The sequence below is a fragment of the Drosophila sulfurigaster genome, chromosome 2R (assembly GCF_023558435.1).
Source record: "Drosophila sulfurigaster albostrigata strain 15112-1811.04 chromosome 2R, ASM2355843v2, whole genome shotgun sequence".
Lineage (NCBI taxonomy): Eukaryota > Metazoa > Arthropoda > Insecta > Diptera > Drosophilidae > Drosophila > Drosophila sulfurigaster.
Genome location: NC_084882.1, coordinates 12,865,337 through 12,886,487, shown reverse-complemented (window position 1 = coordinate 12,886,487; position 21,151 = coordinate 12,865,337). Strand labels below are relative to the sequence as shown.

General features: G+C 42.9%; 1 protein-coding gene and 1 long non-coding RNA gene across 2 annotated transcripts in view; one reads left to right on the top strand and one right to left on the bottom strand.

The window, feature by feature from the left end:
• Positions 1 to 42: 42 nt before the first annotated feature.
• Positions 43 to 3,954, bottom strand: LOC133837843 (M-phase inducer phosphatase). Its single transcript, XM_062268748.1, is given in 3 exon segments — positions 43 to 1,562; positions 1,564 to 2,028; positions 2,953 to 3,954. Coding segments are annotated over 3 exon segments (1,503 nt in total). The 5' UTR covers positions 3,009 to 3,954; the 3' UTR covers positions 43 to 580.
• Positions 3,955 to 5,334: 1,380 nt separating this feature from the next.
• LOC133837846 (uncharacterized) overlaps positions 5,335 to 21,151 on the top strand; it is a 96,892-nt gene continuing 81,075 nt past the window's right edge. The window contains exon 1 of the long non-coding RNA XR_009893872.1: positions 5,335 to 5,973. This is a non-coding gene — a long non-coding RNA (uncharacterized LOC133837846). The remainder of the gene's footprint in view (positions 5,974 to 21,151) is intronic.

The following is a 21,151-nucleotide window of genomic DNA, read 5'->3' as shown; positions in this document are numbered from 1 at the left end:
ACTCTTACATAACTATTAGCTCTATCATTTAAGTGTATTGTGTTTTTGTTTTTGTGTAAAATGATTGTGATTTTGTTTTTTTGTATGTTTTTTTTTGTTTTAGCCTTTTTTGAGAGTTTCTGCTTATCAACTATGCATAAGGGGTCTGTTGTCGGGGGCAGAGGGGATCCTAAAATTTGTTCGTTTAGATTATAATGCACATTTTTTGTTTGTTTGTTACGTTAAAATTCGATCTAAATGTCTAAATAAATTGAACTAACACAAAAATGTCAATTAAAAACAATAATAAAAATTTGACCAAAATAACTAATAAAAATACATACATATACAAAAAAATTATTGTTGTCCTTATCTGCCTGTTCTATGTCTTGTATGAGTGTGTGTGTGTGTCCGGGGTGTAATGTGTGTGTGTGTGTGTGTGTGTTGGTAGAGATAAAACTTAAACGCTATTGAATTAACAAACGAAAATCAACAAAATCAACTTAAAATGTGTGTGTTTTCAATGAAAATAAATATGCAATCGTGTGTCGCTATGTACAATGTGTTGTTGTTGTTGGTGTTGTTTGTTGCAAAATAGTATTTACAACATCAGACGGGAACGGGATTTCTTGAAGCGACCCGTTGTGGCACCGCCACCATCGCCATTCCACGACTTGGACTTGGCGCGGAAATGACGATACGCCTCATTGTAGGCCGGCTCCAACATGGGGCGGTACGCATTCGGTTGGCACATCTCCGCCTGCGTCTCGTAGAACTCTTTGTAGCCATTGTGCAGCAGATAGATCTCTGGATAGTGCAGGGCAGGATACGCGTTGGTGTTGCGCTCCCGATCGAGATTGCGCAGGAAACGCGACATTTTGGGGCCACGCTCCGAGGAGAATTCACAGTGGAAGATGATAATGTTGCGCTTGTTGCCGGCATCGGCGTTTTGCTGCTGCTGCAGCTCAGTCTGCTGCGCACTCAGGAACTCCTCGAGGATCTGTTCGTGTGTGTACAGATTCTTGGCGCCACGAATGTGTCCACCTTCGAACTCGTATGGGTAACGACAGTCGATGATGCGATAGCTGGCCACCTGCTGTTCGAAATCGCCATTGAGGAGACGTGCCACCGTTTCGCTGGAGATGCTCTTCAGATCCCGATGACGACCCTCCATCAGGGGCAGCGCATACGTTTTGCTAAAGTCACCGATCAGTTCGGGTTCGTTGCGATTCTCGGAGCGTGCCAGCGCCGACATAATCTCAGCATCGTTGAGCGACATGCATTTGCGCAATGGAGGCGGATGCGTCAACGTCGTTGTCGTCGCTGTTGTTGTGCTGCTGGAGGTGGAGGGAGGTGTGGGGCAGTTCTCCTTTTCGACGCAACGATGACGCTTGCTTTGGATGGGCGAGCAGCTGGTCGATGCAGGTGGATCGGGACGCTTGAAGCAATCCCTGACAGTCTCTGGCGTCTTTGGTTGCTGTTGTTGTGGTGAAGGCAGCTGATTGCTGTTCGTTTCGGTCATGCTGAGGCATCGACGCACGGATGGACGACGCATCATCATGTTGAGCGACACTGGCGACTTGGGGGGTCACCTTGATTTGGCCGCTAATCAGCGAGTTGAGTCCGCTTGGGAACTGTTGTTGTTGTTGCTGCTGCTGTTGAATGCCCGCAAAGGATTCCATTTCGAACAGTTCCATGTACTCATCATCCATGGAGGATTCCATGCTGCCATTGGACGACAGACTGTTGAATACACGAAAACTGCGCGCTGGCGTCGCTGTTGTTCCAGTTGCAGCGGCAGCAGCTGTCGTTGTTGCTTGTGGCAACAGCATTTTCGGCTGTCGCACAATTTGGAAACGCTGTGGCGATCCTTCAGGCGAGAGCAGACCAAGCAGCTCGGGGCTGACGGCGCGCTGTTGGGGCAGGACCAAGGCATTGTCATCGTCGTAGAAGGAAAGCTCCTCCTCAGCATCCATGGCCATGACGTCAGCAGCGGCGAGCGCACGACGAGCACGACGTTGTGTGTTGTTGTTCAGGCTGTTGGCATTGCTGCAAGAAAGAGAAAGAAAGAGGGAGGATTAGTCAACAGTCTTTCATTTTTTTTGTGTTTGGGTGATCGTCTCTCTCGGGTCATTAAACCCGCAGCTAAAAATACACTACTGCGGTGGTGGCGACGGCGGCGCTGGTGGTGTAAAAGGCAACAACAACAACAAGAAGCAGCAGACAAGCAATAACTGTGAGCAACCCCTCGACTCTGTTGTTGTTGTTGTTGCTGTCCCACTCTTTTCGTAAATTGGGAATTTGAAATTAGAAATGCAACTTCGCCGTCTGCTCAATATTTCCTTCTCTTTCTGTTCTTCCTTAAGCGGAATTCCCCTTTGGTAGCACGTTCTGCTCGAACTGTTTTCGTTTTCGTTGCATCTGCAGTTTGTCGTCTTTTGGGTCACGCAAGCGCAAAACACAAAAACGCAAGCGGGCAACTCATCGGCAGAGAGAACCGCAAACAAAAAACAACAACAACACATAAAAGTGACTGACTGCCGTTCGCTTTATTTTTTTCCTGTTATTTTCGTTGGGGCTTCGCGGAAGCCGGTTTAATGAATGAAAAAAGCAAGCAACAACAACAGCTGAGCGCCACAAAGCCGAAAAAACGTGTCGTTCGCTCGTGTGGAGCGTGCAAAAAAATATATTGCAAAAAAAATACATACTCTTACTTTTGTTCAACAAAACAGTAAAGCAAGCGCTGGCAGCGCAGTCGGCGGCTTCTTTGCTGCTCTTGCTTTCCGTTGTTCACAACTTTGTTGTTGTTTTTGATTTTTCTTTTTTTACCTTGCTTTGACTTTGACTTTGTTACTGTGTGAGTTGGTCTCAAGTTCAAGCGTCGGACTCTTTTCAACTAACTTGCACTTTTATTTAATTGTCGTGCTTTTCTCTAGTTTAACTATCCCATTCTAGCATATTGTTGATAATTACCTGATATTGCAATCCATGGTGCAGTTGTTTTCTTCGGCAATTGTTTCCCACAGCATTTTGAATGTTGTTTGTTGTTATGTGTAATGAATGTTTTTGTTCACGAAATGTTTTTCTTTTTTGGTAGCTTCAGAAAATTGCTAAAACACAATTTTCGTAGTTTGTTTTTATTGTTGATGATGATTCACGCACATTTAGTAAATATTTTTAGTTCGTTTTTGCAGTTTTGTACTGTGTAGTCCTTTGTAGTTGCATTTGTTGGTGTTGATTTGTAAAATACTTAAATGTTGTTAAAAACTAATATTGCATATTGTTAAGATTGAGAGAGTTTTGCATTAATGTGTCCGTTTTAACATTGTTGTTTTTGTTGCATGTAGTAGTAGTGAGTGCTTTGTGTGCTGTATTTTATATTTATCCAATGGTTTTGCACAAACACAAAATTGTACTCTTCTGCACTACCGTACGAAACGAACGAAAGCGAACGAGGGAAGGCAGCTCGAAGGCGCAGATGTTGACACGACGACGAACAGAAAACAAATGTGGTTCTCGATCCGAGCGCAGCTGGTTTTAAAGCCGCTCAGTGCAACCCCCGCTGTCGACGTCGACGTCGCTGTTGAGCTGCTCTTTTGTGTGAGAGTAGCAGCAGCAGGAGAACGTTGTGTATAACGGAGTGTTTGTTGGCAGGAGCGCAAATACGAAGGAGCGAGAGCAGAAGAGGGAGCAAGAGCAAGAGCAAAGGCGAGAACGGGAGCCGGAGCTACATACATATTGCACTCAAACTCTTACTCGCATATGTATTGTACAATTTTCCATTTCCCATATTCCCAATTGCATTTCAGCCACAAGTGGCATAGAAATATTGTACATAGGCAGACAACACACAGAATGGAAATCCTTACGAGTCTTATGTTGTTTTTGGAGCGTAATCACAAACCAGTGCCAATGTAAAGGCAACAGGTAGCTCAGCCAAAAAATTTCCCCTTCTTCTAGCAACTCAACCATCGACCATCGAAGAGATCCAACGCACTATTGAAGGCGCAATTTTTGGCGCGCGAGCTTTTATAGCAGCAACGCTGACGCTGAGCGCCAAAACCCGATTGCCGAATGGGCCCCGATTGGAGCCGACTGGCGCGTCGAGTGGAGCCGATGCCGAACCGAATACGAAACAAACAAGCAAAAACACATGTGATTTACGTTGCAGTCACAGAGAGCAGAGCCTGGAATCTCAGTCTCAGCCTGCGTGCAAATCTGGAAGTAGAATACAAGAGACGTAGACGACGATGGCATCGGCATCGATTGTGTCGTTCGCAGGTAATAATGTGAGATCCACGCATTCCGCGACGCCTGCCCGACCGCTACCCCTCTTTGACCCCACCACCCCTTGATGCCTTGTGGAAAACGTGAGCAGAGCATCAGCAGGTAGTCGTAGTGCCATATGATCGATACTGCTTCGTTGAAGGGGGGAGGCAGGTAGGTGGGGCGTGTCTCTTTTGTGTTTTGCAGACGTAGACGCCAATGTCGTTAAATGAGCAGAGCTCAAAGTGTGTGTGTATGTGTGATTGTGTGTGGGCAGCCGCGGCAAAGTTAAAGCAAAAATGTGCCTTACATTTATACATACATACATACATATGTATATGTATGTGTGTTTGCATGCATGTTTGTAAGTAAGCTGTGTGCAGACCCTGCGGGAGTCGTGTCCATGCTTAACAGCGAGAAGTGTGTGAAGGGGGGGGGCACCCATGGGTATAGAGCACTGCTTGCCAAGTGCTCCTCAAGAGGCGAATCCAGGCAACTGCTTTGGACGGCGCAGCACGAAAATATCATTTACCTATAGTAGACTTTTAGAAACAGGAAAAAACAGGAAAAAACATATTGACACAAAAGCTGCATAACTACACAAGCTATGCAAACACACAAGCAAACATTCACACACTATGCACAAATACAAACACACATTCGTATGAACCGAATCATATGGTATGGCAAATGATCTTCAACAGTGCTGCCAGCCGTTTTGGCAAAAATGCGCTCAAAGCTAAATGAGCTACGGTTTCATTCTCTTGAATTGAGGAGTTTTGTGTGTGTGCTTTTGTGCTGCTGCAGGAAGAGGATCATCTTTTGGCAAAGAATAAACAACAAACGAAAAAGGACGCAGAAATCATAAAGTGGTTTTGAACAAGTTCAAAAAACAAGCAGAGAATAAAAAAAAGCTAAAAATCTCATTCATAGCGCGGCACACTGGAGCTTGTTCATTTGTTGGCCGTTGAAATATGCACCATGCTGCAGATAGGTTGGAAGCTAACTTATCAAATTCAATAATTTAAGGCATGCATATATTAATACAAATCTAATATGCAATTTATTTTTTATGTAACAACGTTGTAATAAATTAGCATTTTAGTAAATGGGGACCAATTTTAATTTTATGGTTGACAGTCATTGTACCACGGTGCGGCGACACAGTCGAAGATGGAACGCAAAAAGGGCAAACTGAGAAATCAAAAATGTATGCAAAAACACTCACAAACACATGTGAACTTCTCATGTGAGAGCGGTGAATTTGATTGCGAGCAAAGAATAGGCTGCACACTAATACAAGCACATATAGACTACGAAAATTGCAGCAATAACGTGATTGAGAATGGGACACAACAATAGCAGCAGCAGCCGCAGGAGCAGCAAAGAGCTTAAATAAACTTAAAAACTGAAAAAAAAATTTTAAAAAAACGTGAAATGAACGTGAAGAACTAAATTGTAAATCGAAATTCCAAGAAGTGAGCGCTGAGATTCGGTTTTTAAGCGCCTGACGTCGGCAGAGGTCGCAACAAAAAAAATGTAAAAAAAGCATTTGAGCGCGCGCGCGAAAGCCGATAGGTAACAGGGCGTGACGTTGGATGGCAGAGAAGTCGCAGCGTGTATGTTAGTGTTTGTGTGCGTTAGGGCTCCGCTGGACAGCAAAAGCCACTGCGACGTGCAATTAGTGTGCAACGAGAGAAACAAAGACACAGCATATTTGATGGCTAGGTAAGTTATGATCATTCAATGCAATTTGCATATTGTTCTTGACAAATACAAATACTTATGCATGCCTGCCAATATATACATACATAGAAATGTGAGTGTGTGCGTGTGGGTGTGTCGCCCCATTGCAATTTGAATTGGAGATTGAAAGAGGTGTTCGAAGGTATTTGAACTTCGCTCAAAAGTAGGGGAAATCAAAGAAGACAACACAACTGAAGCATGTGTAGTATATACTCGAAGTACATAACTGAAGAAGTATGAGAAATAGACAAATACTGATCAGAAATGCCCACACACAAACACACAGGCAAAAGGTTAGAAAAGGATGGGGGAATGACCCTCGGTCCCGTTTTTGCCGCTGCTCTCATACACTCAATCCTGTTCGTTGCCTGCGCTGCTATTGCGCTGCTCTGCTTTGCTTCTCGCTCGTACATATGTTTCGATCAGCTGATCGAAGGGGCCGAAGGACATGCACACAGCAGAGAACGAATTAGTCCTGCTGTTTCTGTGGTATGTGTGTGTCACGAGCAGCGAAGGGAATGGGAACGAGGACAACGCGCGCGCAAATTCCTCAACACGAGCCCAACAACAAGAAGATCCCTGTGTGTGTGTGAGTGTGCGTTGAAGTCGTTGTTGCTGCCGCTGTCGAAGCAGGGGGGAAGTCTTAGCGGGCGCTGAGATTTCTTGCAGTCGGCTTCGAAGATGTGCATTGTGTGACGGAGAGAGCGCGAGAGCCAAGAAGTAGGTGAAGAGCATGGGCATCGGAATGAGCGTGCAAAGCGGAATTACACTTAGAGGGTTTTTGCGCCAAAAATCACAGTGTTGTTGTATATGTAAGTCAGTATGCGTAAGTGTGCAGGACTTGTCTGCCTGTGTGTGTAAATACATTAGTATGCGTGGCTGTCTGCGAGCCTGTTTATCTTCCACCTCTCGCTGTAGTTGTTGCTCTTGTGATTTCTTGCAGTCTTTGTCGCTCGCTCCTCTGATTATGTGCGCTGTTGTTGTTGTTGCTGCTCCTCGTTTGTCTTTTTGCCTCGCAACGTTTTTGTTGTTGCTATTTGATGTCTCCTCGCTCTCCTTAGTCGCTGTCCTTCTTGCTTGCTTGCCGACAAACTGATTGTGAGAAATATTTTTGTTACTTGACTTTTCGCTTGCTCGATGTTGTGCGTGTCCATATAGCGGCGATGGCAACATTGTTCAATGGTCAGCAATTTCCCTCTCCCTGTACCCCTGCTAGCCACCCGGCTCCACAGTCATACACACTAATTGATTCTCTGCATAAATTTTATTTAAAGCTTTAATAAATGTCAAAATAAGCAATTCATTTCGATGTTAGAGAACGCATTCATTCACAATCACACTCATATTCCCAGTCACTCTCATACACACACGAACACATTCCCCAGCAAATGAAGCTTTCACCAGAGCAATCAATTGCCGGGTTCAGAGTTTAAATGTGCTTCAGCCAAAAAAAAAAAAAAAAGAAGAATATATAGCGAACACAGCAGCAATTGGAGCAGAGAATTCACAACATGTCTTGAGTCACGTGGCAAAGGCTGCAACATTCATTGTGGGTGGCAGTATTGTATTTTTATGCATCTCTAATTAATGGCTTTTAGATGCGATTACTAACTATCGCAATAGCTGTGAGTAACTACGATAGTTCGATAGAGAGCACTATCGACTATCGCAAGTTGTCTTATTGGCATTATCGCTGCTCCGACTCCGGAAGCAACACCTGAGAAATTCTTTCTTCTTTGAGCTGCAGCACATGTATTTGTATTGGAGCCCTCATGTTGTGCGTTGTAAGAAATATGCATGCGAGTGAATATGTGGTGTTTGCTGCCCATTGTTGCGATTACTTCTAACGGTCGCTTGCGCTGATAAGTTGAGCTCAAGCTTCCAGAGAGCCCCCAAACGACATTTCTTTGATTGTTTGCAGAGCTCTAAACAAATAGGCGTATATGTTGTTGATACACACACTGAGTACATAGTGCGTAGATATGTATGTAGAATGTACATCCATACATACATAAAGCATACATACATGCGTATGTATTTGTGGGGAATGATATGGCAGCCTCAGGAAGTACTAATCAACATTGCTCGCCCGGCTCAGCAACACAACAAAAGTTGGTATTGTATGTGGGTAAACAGCAATAACAACTTAAAGTTAGGGCAGCCCCTAGAGAGGAGTATGAGCGGGGGAGTAAATGGTTGTTGTTGTTTTTGTCGTTCGCTGTTACTGCCGCTTAATGAGCGAACAATGTTCTTGACATGCTTAGATATTTATACATTTTTTATGTTGCGCGAATTTCGCGCGCATTTCGATTCCAATGTTGATATGCTTGGCATAACTTATTGAGTGTCATAATTGTCGGGAGGTTTCTAGGGCATAGACACACTGGCGATAAGGCAGGCTGGCATCATCATTTCATCTGTTTGCCACATTGCATTCCACTTGAAAGATTCCCATGCCCGCCGCCCCCCCTCTGACTTGCTACACATTCTGCAACAATTAGTTTGTGTTTTGCTTGGCAATTTTCTATATAATTTGAATAGTAGCAGCAGGTTTTTGTTCTGCATTGTTCCAACTCAAGTGGTTTTTGGGCAATTTGAAAGGACTTTGCCACTCGATGGTTTTTGTTTTCGCAAAACAAGTGTCGACAATGCAACAGTCGTTGGCAATATTGATGCTGGTCTCAGGGTCTCAGTGAGTGCAAAAATTGTTCTTGTCACATGTTGCACAGCATTTCGGTTCCCACACAGCAGGGCAATTTAAAATACTTACGAGTATCTTCTTTTATTTTGTCTGTTTTTTTGCTCGATATTTCAAGTGTCTGCTCTGAATTCCCCTTGTCTTTACTCCCAGAACCATTAACTCTACTTGAAATTACTTTTATTTAATACTATACATGCCTTTACAAAATGGAGACAAATGTAAATAATTGATTTAATAGCATGAGATGATCATCTATGTAATTAACTAGAGTCAAAATTAATGGCTTTGGTCACTTTAGCATCGATAAATCCGTGAATCCGTATAATAACACCCCTTCTTCATAATCATCTTGTGTCTCTAACCCTTGCAATGTTTAATGTTGTTTATATTAATAACAGACACGTGACTGAGCCACGAGCTGACCAATGGTCAGTTCATTTTTAGTAATGTTCGCCTACGGTTTTGGGACAACCACAAAATAAACTCGCATGCCAATCTATAGATTGCCTAGGGATATGTTGGAAATTAATCAAGGACAACCCTCGATTCGAGCAATCCTTTTCCTATGGCCCTTGAGGCGATGTGTACACAGCATGTAATTAATTGATTAACATTCTTAAGGATAGCATTTCTTCTTCTCTTTTGGATTGATGTTCCTTACCACCGATCTTATCGCGTTACATTCGCTCAGCCTTCAACACATTTGAGAGCCAGCCGCGCTCAACCCTTTTGTTATTTGCTATCATCGCGTCTTTTGGACTGTGTGTGCCTGACCAGATCTTCTTCTAGGGACGGGGCATTTGATTCATTCATTCAACTCGGGAGCTGATTTGTTTGCCCAGCATCTAATGTGCTGATCTTGATCTTGTGACGATCCAACTTTTATCTTATTGTCTAACGCGCAGTTTGCTTTCTTAGAACTCGGACCGTACAGAACAACGCAATTTAAGTAAGCACTGCAATCAGTCAAATCAGTAAGCTTGGCTAAACCGCATTCGAAATGCATTTTGAGATGGGCCTGGTCCAGCAATTTCTCAATGTCGAACAGAATTACACAGCACATTAGATGGCATCGATGTGGCTGATGTTGCATAATCCCAAAAACGACTTCTTTCCCAGTGTCAGTCGCCCAACCAGCTGCCCAGTCTAGCACCCCTCGGCTGATATTTCGCAGCTATCCCATTTCGAATCCCGTTCCCAGATGGGATGGGAATCCTTCGCTAATGTCGCTTACCTCGAGGGGCCGCTTACCATCGAGGACAGCAATTGCTTTGTTTTACTAACAACATCAAAGTTATGACAAGATTTTGTCTATCATGTCTCAAGCTGTTCCCGTCTCCCAGTTTCTTGTTCTCATCTTCGCCTCCTCGGCGTGGTGTCATCCACAATGTTACTTGGGAGGGTTAGAGGGATGCAAGCGATCGACCTGGGCAAATGCTCAGACTGACTGACAGACAGACTGACTGACAGCAGAAGGCGCAGATATGCGTTGTCTTTCCGAATGCATTACGATTGAATTTCCAATTTAATCGCATATACAAATTTTATTTATGTGACATGGGTGCATTTTGTATCCTAGGGCAACCGTGGGATGCAACTTGGCAGTTTGAAGATCGCAAATGGTCCATGTCAATCCCTAATGCTTTCACTTGGTTTCAATTTGCAATGAATAATTAAATAAGGGAAAGTTCTCAAGATGCACAGATGAGAAGTTTTCAAGTTGAAAACTTTGACAAGACTTCAATAAAATCAATTTTATTTGAATTGCGAATTTATTTCACTGATCCTGAATTTGAATTGGCAAAGAATAATTCATTGAATAAGGGAAAGTTCTTAAGGAAAAGAAGAAAGGTTTTTATAAAACTTTCTTCTAAAAGGATTTCATTTTGCAATGGATTAGTTTTGCAAATAATATTTCTTTAGAATTTCTTGGGCAAAAATAAATGTAACCCATTAAATGATTACTACGATCTTAGCTAGAAGATCTATATTCTTCTCTTCACTCTGCTAAATGGTTTGCAATTGCACATTCAACACATTGTGCCAGACACAAAAGGCGGAAGACGCACATGTATTGAATTTCAGTCATATATGAACAATCATCGCTGACAAGTACATCTCCATCTCAAAGCGGCGATCCATCATAATATCTGGGCCCCTGCACATCATCATCATCATCTTTGCGAACGGAACTCAATGCTGGCCATATGTGTGCAATATTAAGCTGCTGCAGAGCCAACAGTTAAAACAGATGAACAAATGAAACAAATGAAGTCATTGTCAGCAGTTGTCAACGCTACCACGCCCATGTGGAGTGCGTTATGGGCGTAGCACCGATAAGCAACTATGGTTTGTTTTAGTCTTTCTCTTCATACATATATGAAAATTCGAAAAAATTTCAAAAATAATTCCCAAATTACCGGTAAAAATGGCTAAAACCAAAAAAGTGGAAAAGTGCCAAACAAAAAGGCAGGCGCACAGCACGGCACAGCTCAGATTTGAGGCCTCCAACTCACGGCGTGGCTCAAAAGGAGTGTTCAACTGATCCAACCCATAATTAACTATTCAAACAATAGACATGCGAGCACACAAAAGGATCAGCAATCAAATGCATACAACAACTTGATGTTTCCAGTCACGTTTGCTGACACAAATCCTTCTTAGGAAAGGCAATATTTCCTAGTCATTGCCATCACCACTTCTGATCTTCATCATCATCATCAGCGGGCTAGCTACAAGTAAATATATGTATACATATATATATGCGTATATTGACAGTCCCTGCCCATGATCATGCATGGTAGCCTGTGCATACCAAAGCAGATTGCGCAGATTTCCAAAATGTTAGAAACGAGACAGCAACAACAGCAATATCGACTTCAACATCGACAACAACAACAATTATGAGTACGTGAGTTTATCTACCTATTGTTTCGAGCTGCAACCTGTTCTGTGCATCGTGTAAGGTGTTGCTGTTTTCTTAGCTTCTCCTCTCGATCACACCTATTCCTACTGCGCACTGGGCTCCGATCGCCGGTCTCCGGTATTCGGTATTCGGTCTGATCCCCGCTTCCCAGCGTGTGTGTTACTGTGTGTGTGCTTGTGTCGCTTGCCAAGCATCAGCCCATAGCCTTGACAGCACTGGCTCATAATTCACTCACTGCAGGTTTGAATTTCTTAAAAATAACTTCGTTTGCATGGCATTCATTTTTTTGTTTTTCGTATTTTTTTCGTATTTCGTTGTGTATGTTTGTATCTGTATCTGTCAGATACAAATTGTGGCATGCATAACCGAGTACACATATGTGTGGCTAGTTCAGTTGCGCGCTTAAAGCCAGCAGCTAATTGCTGAGTGAGTGCTTCATATAAGCCATATATCATATTTTCGACAAAACCAAAAAAAAAACGAAAAACAGCCAGAGAAAGAGAAAGAACAGAGAATTGGCATAATCTTGATGTGATCTCTCCATAAAACAAAATACAATTCTTTTTTCGGTCGAAACCTGAGCATACGAACTGCATATTATACAACAGAAATGAAGGGAATATAATACAAAATTACTTTAGAATTTAGTAAGGTATTTCAAATGATTTTTATCTATATAGGTTTTATGGATTTCTCTGGGCACATGAATCAGATTAAATACTCTGTGAATGATGAATGAATATTCTCTCGAATCTCGAAATTTATTTCGATTTTCTACTCAACTGGAAGTACTCTATATTATGCTAAAGTAAACGCTATTATTCAATGTTTATGCAAATTTAGGGAATCCACCTCACGCCCAGCACAGCATACGCCCAACATCCTAGTTGCTTAGATCCTTTCATTTGGCACGTGTGCCGGATACAATTTTCAGCAGATTTTCCTATACAATATAGCACGTTCGGCGCCCGCATGATGATGACGACGATGTTGATGAAAATCCATTTGAAATATTTATCCGAAATTGTTAATATACAGCGTTACAAAAGGACCTTTCAAATTGAAAGGATGCGATTGTATTTGCATTAACAGTGGCATTGTTGTGCCGGCATCAGGATATCAGGATCAACCTAAAGGGGCTTGTAGAGGGTGTGTGTATAGTGTGAGTGTGTCGCAGATCCTTTTTCAGTCAATGCGCGAAAGTGTGGCGCAGGCGCAGGCGCAGACGCACGTGCGCTTAGATCCTGCAACGCTTTGCTTTCAACACAGGGGTGGATGGTTGGCAGGCGGCGGCGCCCCCTTATGAAGGGAAATGAAAACAAGTGGACGCCATTTCCGCAAATGGTTTAATTGGCGTGCCTGTTGTGTCTGATTCTGATCCTGATTGTGTGTGCTGCTGGTGGTGTGTGTGTGTGTGTATCTGCGCCCTCGTCCTGGCGGCAAGTACAGTGCGCAAAACCAGCATTTAGGACATGCGCACGCGTGTGAGAATCTAACGGCTGCAAGGATATCGAGAGGGTGGTGTTGGTGCTGCTGCTGCTGGTGCTCGATGTTGTTGTGGTGGTGAATCACATTTTTGGGGTGGTTATGGTGCGCATACAACCCCCAGGATATGGCACGGGCCCCTGTAAGTTGTAACAGGCAGGTGCTGGCTTGGCTAATGCTCATGCTCAAATGCTGGTGGTCGACTCTGATTCCGTTTCGTTTGCGTTTGCGTTTGCGTGTGCGTTCACGTTGATGATACCACCGCTTGAATGATGCTGTTGTTGTCTACGGGTGCAGCTGCCGCTTTCAGTCAATGACCCGCTAGCTTAATCAATGCTGTAGTTGTTGTGTTGTTTTGTTGCTGCTGCTGCTTGATTACATGGGTGACATAAATCATAACGGGGCACGAGCTACGACGAGCTGTGTGGCAGCTGCAAAAAAAGCTCGCCGCACTCGACGCACCGCTGTGCCAGACTGAAAGACTGTACACCACACACTCGAGAAGCATTTGATGGCTCTCGGCGACAATAGGCAAATTTGTGCAACAGCACGGCAAGCGATTGACCACACTGGGCATTGTTGGACACACCGGGCCTGCAGCGGCACGAGACAACAGCCAACAGAGAGAAAGAAAATATGCTGCAAAAATCATATAAATTACTGGCAAAGACATTAGCTGCAGCCATGCAGCAGCAATCATTGCGCAATGCTGTGCAAAATTGTCGAAAAAATCAAGAAATCAACAATGCACGACAACAATGGACACAAGGAAAATCAGTTCAACACCGGGCCTTCGAGTTTCCTCTACCTCTCTTGTGCTGCACATCTTGCCCCGCTTTTGAATGCGTCCAATGTTTATGCCATTATTCTTCCGGCGCACAGCCATTGTCCTGCAGCAGGGCAACACTTACTTACAACAGCATCAGCAGCAGCAGCAGCATCCAGCTCCCTTTCAATTTTCTTCCTTCTTCCGTTGTCGCAAATGCAATCATTGTAATCGATTTTGCACAATTTCCAATGCGTTCTTCGGGGCCCTCAAGACGTTCTGTGCTCCTCTAGATCTCTATGCTTGGTAACTTTAGGGGTTGTTGCCTAGACGCCGTCGCCACCTGGTATATTTTCATCCCCCTTGGCAGTGTATGCGGCCACAGCTGATCATACCCAGCACTCGGGTACTCAGTTCTAGCTCGTGCCAAAGCGCGCGAGGTTTTCTTAAAGAAAACGTCGCCTTCAGCAGCAGCGACAGCGGCAGAAGTGTAACGCCGTCCAAAATGCAGCAAATAATGAGCATTTAGCCTAGGGTCTGTCTTACTGTCTGTCTGTCTCTCTCACTCTCTCTCTCACTCTCTTTGCCTAGACTGCTTAGCAGCCGGCGCTCCGTTGCCGCCACCGCCGCCGCTGACTCTGACACCTTCAACTTTTTGCTTGGCACAAGCCAAAAACTCCCGAACATCTGTCCCATATTTTGTGCCGTTTTAATGCGATGCAACTGCAACTCGCTGTTTGGGACTTGGACTTGGACTTGGACTTGGACTGGGGACAATTCGACTTATCGCGGGTTGACAAATTTTTGTTGTTGTTTGTAAGTGCGCCAAGGGTCCAATGTCGCTTCTCCCCAATATGAATATTGCAGAGTCGCACTGTTAGCTAATTAACTGACCTAGGCACTAAGAGCACTGTTGCCAACTGGATGCTCCCCATTACAAGCTGGGGCAATTGGCTGATTGAACTTGAGTGTTTGTTATTGATCCGCACTCAAGTTTAGCATAATTGACTTTAATTCGAATATATGCTTAGCTCCACATCATAAATACTTAATGGCCACAAGCTGAAAATACTCTTAACTAGAACTTGCTAAAACATTTGGTATGTAAATGATGGCCAAGAAAGCTGGAAGTATCTGGATTATTAGTTGGATACAATTTGCTGGGTACTTGGAAATGTCGAAGTAAACAACCAAATAAAAATGCATTCTCATTAAAGCTAATGTAAGTATTCCACAGACTTAAATCGAAAGGTGTTTATTGCTTTTGAAAAATACGTGTTTTTATAGGAATTTCAATCAAAAAGCTTACGATATTAAGGAGGAATTTAAATTTTCGATTATCAATCCATCAACTTGGCCGTTGATTGTTATTTACATGGTTCTTATTCAATTGCCCTTTGTTGCATGCTTACTACATCAATAAAATGTATTATTTCTATAAGCTATAATGACCTTTTAATTTTATTAGTTTTTTTTTTAATTTTTTTGTATTTGCTAGGTATTTTTCAATTTATTTATCATTAGGGATATCAGCTAAATAGTTAATTTTTATTCGTCATATTCCACATTCCACTATCGGAATGCATAACAATAAATTTGATTGAATTCTACGAATTTTTTTTATTTATAAATAGAACACCATTTACTTATTTTTTTATTTCTTAAAAATGTGTTGTTAAAGAAACCCCAAGTAAATATACTTTGGTAATCCCCTCGTAGTCCGTAGCTATTTTAGTTGGCTTGTTTACATTTTGGCATATAGTTTTTTTTTATAGGTCATTTAAACGGTCGTATGCAGTTATCTACCCCAATCGGAACTCCGTTTTTTATGATATATTACCAGGAATTGTATGGCACATGCTAAGGAAGTTCAACGAACTGTTTGCTTTTCATGTGCCTAACCTAAGACAGTAGGCAAGATAGCTCTAATGTGCCCCACATATGATATTGCTGGAATGTTGCACTCGCCCCCACCCCCGTCCCCTTGTTGTGTTGCACACCCTCTAGCGGAACTGTAGTTTCAACAGCCGTATTAATAACATTGGGGTCATTGTCACGCCAACGGTTTCATTTATTTATGCAGCACGTCTTGTCATAAATATCTTTGCTTCTAATACTGGCAACTCCAAGGCGTGTAATGCACTCCCAATGTATGTGTGTGTGTGTGTGTGTTAAAACCATGCGGTTGCCTTAGTCGTGTTAGTTTGGTAGGTTGCTCTATCGATCGGGTGGTAATAATGATCATGGTGGTGGTGCTTTACTAGTACATATACGAGTTCGAGTGGAAAAAAGTTGAACCCTCTTGTCGAGTAAGCCAGCCAGTCAGTCATCCAGCTATCCAGCCATCCAGTCAGTCAGCCAAGCAGCTGCTTAATGGCAATGCTCTCTGGCGGCTCAGACTTGGAGAGTTTTTCCTGCTCCTTGCCACGTTTCATTTAATTTTTGCTTCATTTCAAATGCGATTGCATGCCGCAGTGTGTGTGTGTGTGCGAGTGGCAAGGAGGCAAGCAGGATTACTTATGGGCGATCGAGGTGGCATATGCGTTTTCTTGGCGCGAGCTATGCGGCAAATGCACACGCAAGGAAACATAAGAAAGCAAAAAAAAAGCAGCAACAGCAAGCAAGCGAGGACGTAAGGACATAAGGAAACAGGCAAAGCGAGGCATGAAACACACACACAAAACGCAAACGCAAACACAAACAGGGAGAATAATGGGAAGTTGGCTATGGGTAGCAACTAAATTGGGGTGACGATGACGTCCTCATCCTCCAGGAAGGTGGTGCCGTCTCAGCAGCAGCAAGAGCAGGAACAGGAGCAGCAGGAGCCGCAGCCGGTGGTGCTTTCGATGCTGTAGAAATGCGCGCAAATGCAAAAATCTCGAAATATCTTAAAAAAAAAAACTTAAGTTGAGCAGCAGCAAGAAAAGTGAAAAGCAGTCAAAAAGTGCAAGAACCACTCGAAATACAAGCTTGTATCTGCATGTGTGTTTGTGAGTTTATTTGAGCTTGCACACATTCACAGACTTGCAGTCTGCAACACACACACACACACACACTCGCTATCAATAAATTTCAAGACTCGGACGCGTTTCCTTGGGGGCAGCAACCTCAGCTCTGCAGCTCTCGAGTCCCAGACGTTTTGTCGAGGTCCTTGCCACAAAATCGTCGCAGCTGCTGCATGCATTTCATCTTGCACTGCTGCAAATTGTTCTTGTTGCCGACTGCAACAAGACAAGAATTAGAGAATTATGAAGTTGCTGCTGCTGCTGCTGCCGGCTGCGCGCTGTCATTGATAATCTAAGAGAGTTCGTAGACTCCTTGCGGCGGCTCGTGCTACAAACATCATTTGTTACATTCTCTCTTTTTCCCTGTGTCTCTTGATTGGGTTGACTTTCTTTCTTGGCGCGTTTTGGAGATTTATTTGCCGAGGGCGTGTGTGGACATATTGTGACGTGTCACGCCCCTGGAGTTTCTGCAATTTCTGCAGTTTCCATTAACCATCAATAGCAGCTAATTATTTGACAGTTTGCCACATTGTTTGTTCTCGAGCAAGCTGGTTTTACCCAGTTGCCAACTGGCTGCAATTTCATTTTGGAGTAGGCAGGAGATTCAATTAGTAAACAAGCCTTCAGGTTAATTTCTAATTCTACAGACAGCCCCTAATAAGCTGGTGAAAGGCCGCCCGCCAATTTTGCCAACACCTCGTAAACCTAGACAAAAGTTTCGCTTTCAAAATTCAAATTGAAAAGTTCAATTGAAATGCAAATATTCGTAAAACTTCAAACCAATTAACTGCTGCCAAAGTAAGCAACTTAAAACGCCTTGCGGGCATCATTGCGATCGCAACGTGGGCCAATTTGAATGTGAAAAGCAGCTTTCACTACGGGATCCCGACAACTTAGTACGGCACCATCGAAATTCATGGCACACGCGGCCATTCAGCGCCAACGAAACGGAAAATGCTCAAGGAAAATGCAAATAGGCTTGGCGAAAAATGGAAAAACTCTCGAGACAGGAAAATCGAAGGTACCACTCGAAAGGGTATGCGCAAAACCCTTTAGCTCATTAGTGTGTTTATTGATCTCGACAGGCAGGAGGCAATCAAATTCACATTTCGCAACATTAACATGACAATGCGGTGCAGTTGGATAAGGATGTGGCTGAGGTTGAACCACCGAAGCGTTGCTAACTGTTGCGGCGCAGTTTTGCCAATCGATCGAACGATCGATTCAAATCCAAATCCAAAACCGAATCCGAAACTCGTAGCCGAACCCAAAACTCGAACCGAACCCGATCGACCCTATCAATGCCCTTAAAAATAAAAAAAAGAAGTCGCGCCGTGTTTGCCAGCTGAATCGCAGCTGAAATTTCGCAATGAGCGCGCGCGCTAAAAAATGCAATTAAATCCCTAGGTTCCCCCTTTTCCATGTCTTGTACTTCCGATTCACGTACTTCATAAATTTGCAGCCCAAAGAGATTTGTAGCAAACGTCTTTGGTTTGACATAGCCACATACCCTGTTCTCTTTCCCCCTTTTCCTTTCGTTGGGTGTGGCAAGGTTGAGTAAGGTAGCAAAGGATAAGGTAACAACACACAGCGTAAGGTAAAGGAAAAGCAAGGCAAGGCAAGGCAAGGTAGTAGGGTAAGGTAAGAGACCAGGTTGCTTAAGGTAGGGTTTCCACTGCTGTATGCATGCATGCAGCTATAGCAATGTGTCATGGGGTTTTGTTTGTGTTTTTTTGCAATTGATTTGCGGAGAAAGCATCGATTGTAGGGTAATTGTGCAAAAATTGGAAAAAGTCACAGGAGCTCTTGGCAACGAATGTCAAGCTGGGCGTGGCACGGCATCCCTATGCAACACTAGTCAATAATCAGGGGCGGAGGAGGTTCATCTGCAATAAATCTGAGATGAAAGCAGCATTAATTTGCCATGAATAGAAAGGTTAACATGCAAGCAACTGCGACTTTTTCTTTAACTTGACTTGGCATATTCTTTATAGATATTGGAGATGCGTTGTAAGTAATTTAACTAAACTTAAGTCTGATTTTGTCTAGTGTAGTTTCGTAAATAATTTTACCACTATATGTTAGGAGCATTCATTCGTTTTTAAGCCCATGTTCAAGTATCCCCTTTTAGGTTGTCTAGTCCAGTTTCTTTATTTTTGGTATTTGTCACACGATCAGTCAAACGCAAAACGATCCCCTAACTGATCTAATTTAACTGGAAGCATATCAGTGCGCTTCTACATAAAACGCTCCCATGCCCATTCGAGCACAAGAAATCCCACGACAGAAAAAAAAGGTGAAATTGTAACACTCTCCCTTGTCTTGGAGGGTCGATTGAGCATGCGCCTAAAAAGCTGCACAGCTGCTACACATTACTCTTATCCTTCGGCCTAGCTACCATATTTATTTAATTACCAAATATTTATTGAACATACATTACGGTTAATGTTCGAGTTGCTTTCCCAGGTCCCTTTGCTCAGTGCTCGGCGTCGTCACCAAAGGGATCGCAACTCGCATCTTGAATGCGTCACAAATTTTGCAATTTGCTAGGAGCTGCAGCAGCAGAAGCAACAGAAAGGACACAACAACAATGCTGATTTCGCATACCTTTCACGAAGTGTATATGTATATGACCACCCCGCCATAACTCAACCTCAACCTTCTCAGCCTTTGCCTAAGATTATTAGGTAAGCCTACCGAGTTGCTTAAGATTTCGTTTAGGGTGAACTGCATGCACACATTGATTTCCCATCGATTTGGCAAAACTTGCTTGGCAACTTGCACCCTTCGCTTGCCATTTTTCAATTGCCACAACGCAGCCAATTTTCATATTGATTGCGATGCGTTTTCTTGGATTTTCGCATACCTTTGCAAATAATTTATTGCGATCCTTAATTTTCTTTTATTTTTTTGCGTGCCTCTCAATTTGGAATTTGAATTTGAGGCGCATGCAACGCTGGAATAAGGCTTATAATGAGCTGAGTGGGGAGGGCTTGAATTGGGATTGAGCACAACAATTCAATATGGAGAAGATTATCAGAGCGAAACAATCTAGCTCGACAATTTCGCAGTTCAATTTTATGTTCGCATACGAAATGCCAGTAATTATTCCATTTGCATATAATTTTTTTAAGTAAAAACATATTTTTTTAACGCACATTTTATTTAAACTACGCATTAAATCAAAAAAAATATTTTTAACCAAAAAAATTAGTCTTAAATTGAGTGTTATAAGCTGTTTTTTTTTTCTTGGCTTCCGGCATTTTAAAAACTCATTTGAATATAAATTTCATCAAAAAAAAACATCAGTTTTTTTTTATAAAGACTTTTTGCTTTGTAACACGCTTTTGCCATCCAAATAAAGCATTTTGTTAAGCTAATTTTTATCCCATTGCGAACAAAACATTTTCAAACCCAACGATGGGTTTTTCGTGTCACTTTCCTTACATCATGTAAAGAAAGTGCCGCCCCAGGCGTTGCCATTGATAGTCAGAAAGCACAATGACACCAAGGAACAACAGAAAAAAAAACATATAAAAAACAGTCAAAATTATGTTATAAATTATAAGAAAAAAGGGTAAATTCATGTTGAAAATTTCAAGTGTTTTGTAATAAAGCGCAGTAGCTGCAAGCTAAAGATGAAAAAAACTCTTCAACCCCAGAAGAAGATCTTCATGAAAAGGCGAAAAAAACTACAATGAATATCAGAAAGGAAAAAAAATGTAAAAAGTTTGCTTCATTATTCGCTTGTTTTTCCAGCGCATTTTGTTGTAGTTGTTGTTGTTTGTTTGATTGTACTTTGTTGGTGTGTGCAATGTCATGATCATGATACCCCATTCCCATACGAAAATCCCAGGCCAACCCAAAAGCAACCCGAAAGCAAACCAAAAATCCCAAAGTACAAATTGTTGTATTGCCCGCGAATGCAACGAAGCGGCTGCAATCGAAAGAAAAATATATACAAAAGCTAGAGAAAAGAGTTGAGAGAGTTGAATTGAGACTTGCTGCGAGATTCCCTCACCCAACCTGGCATCGTCTGTTCGTCTGTTCGTCTGTCACTCACCCAGGCCACCCCTTGGCAGCGACACCCTGCGCTTCAGCCACATTGCCTGTGCCTTGATATGATCGTCGTCCTCGCCAGAAATAGCACCATCAGCCGGCTTGCCCGGCGCTGGCATTGAGTAGCTAAATAAACCCAAAGATTTCACACGCCGCTGCAAAAGGCGTCAGTTTTTTTTTTTCTCCTTCTGCTTCTCCTTACTGTTGTTTTTTTTGTT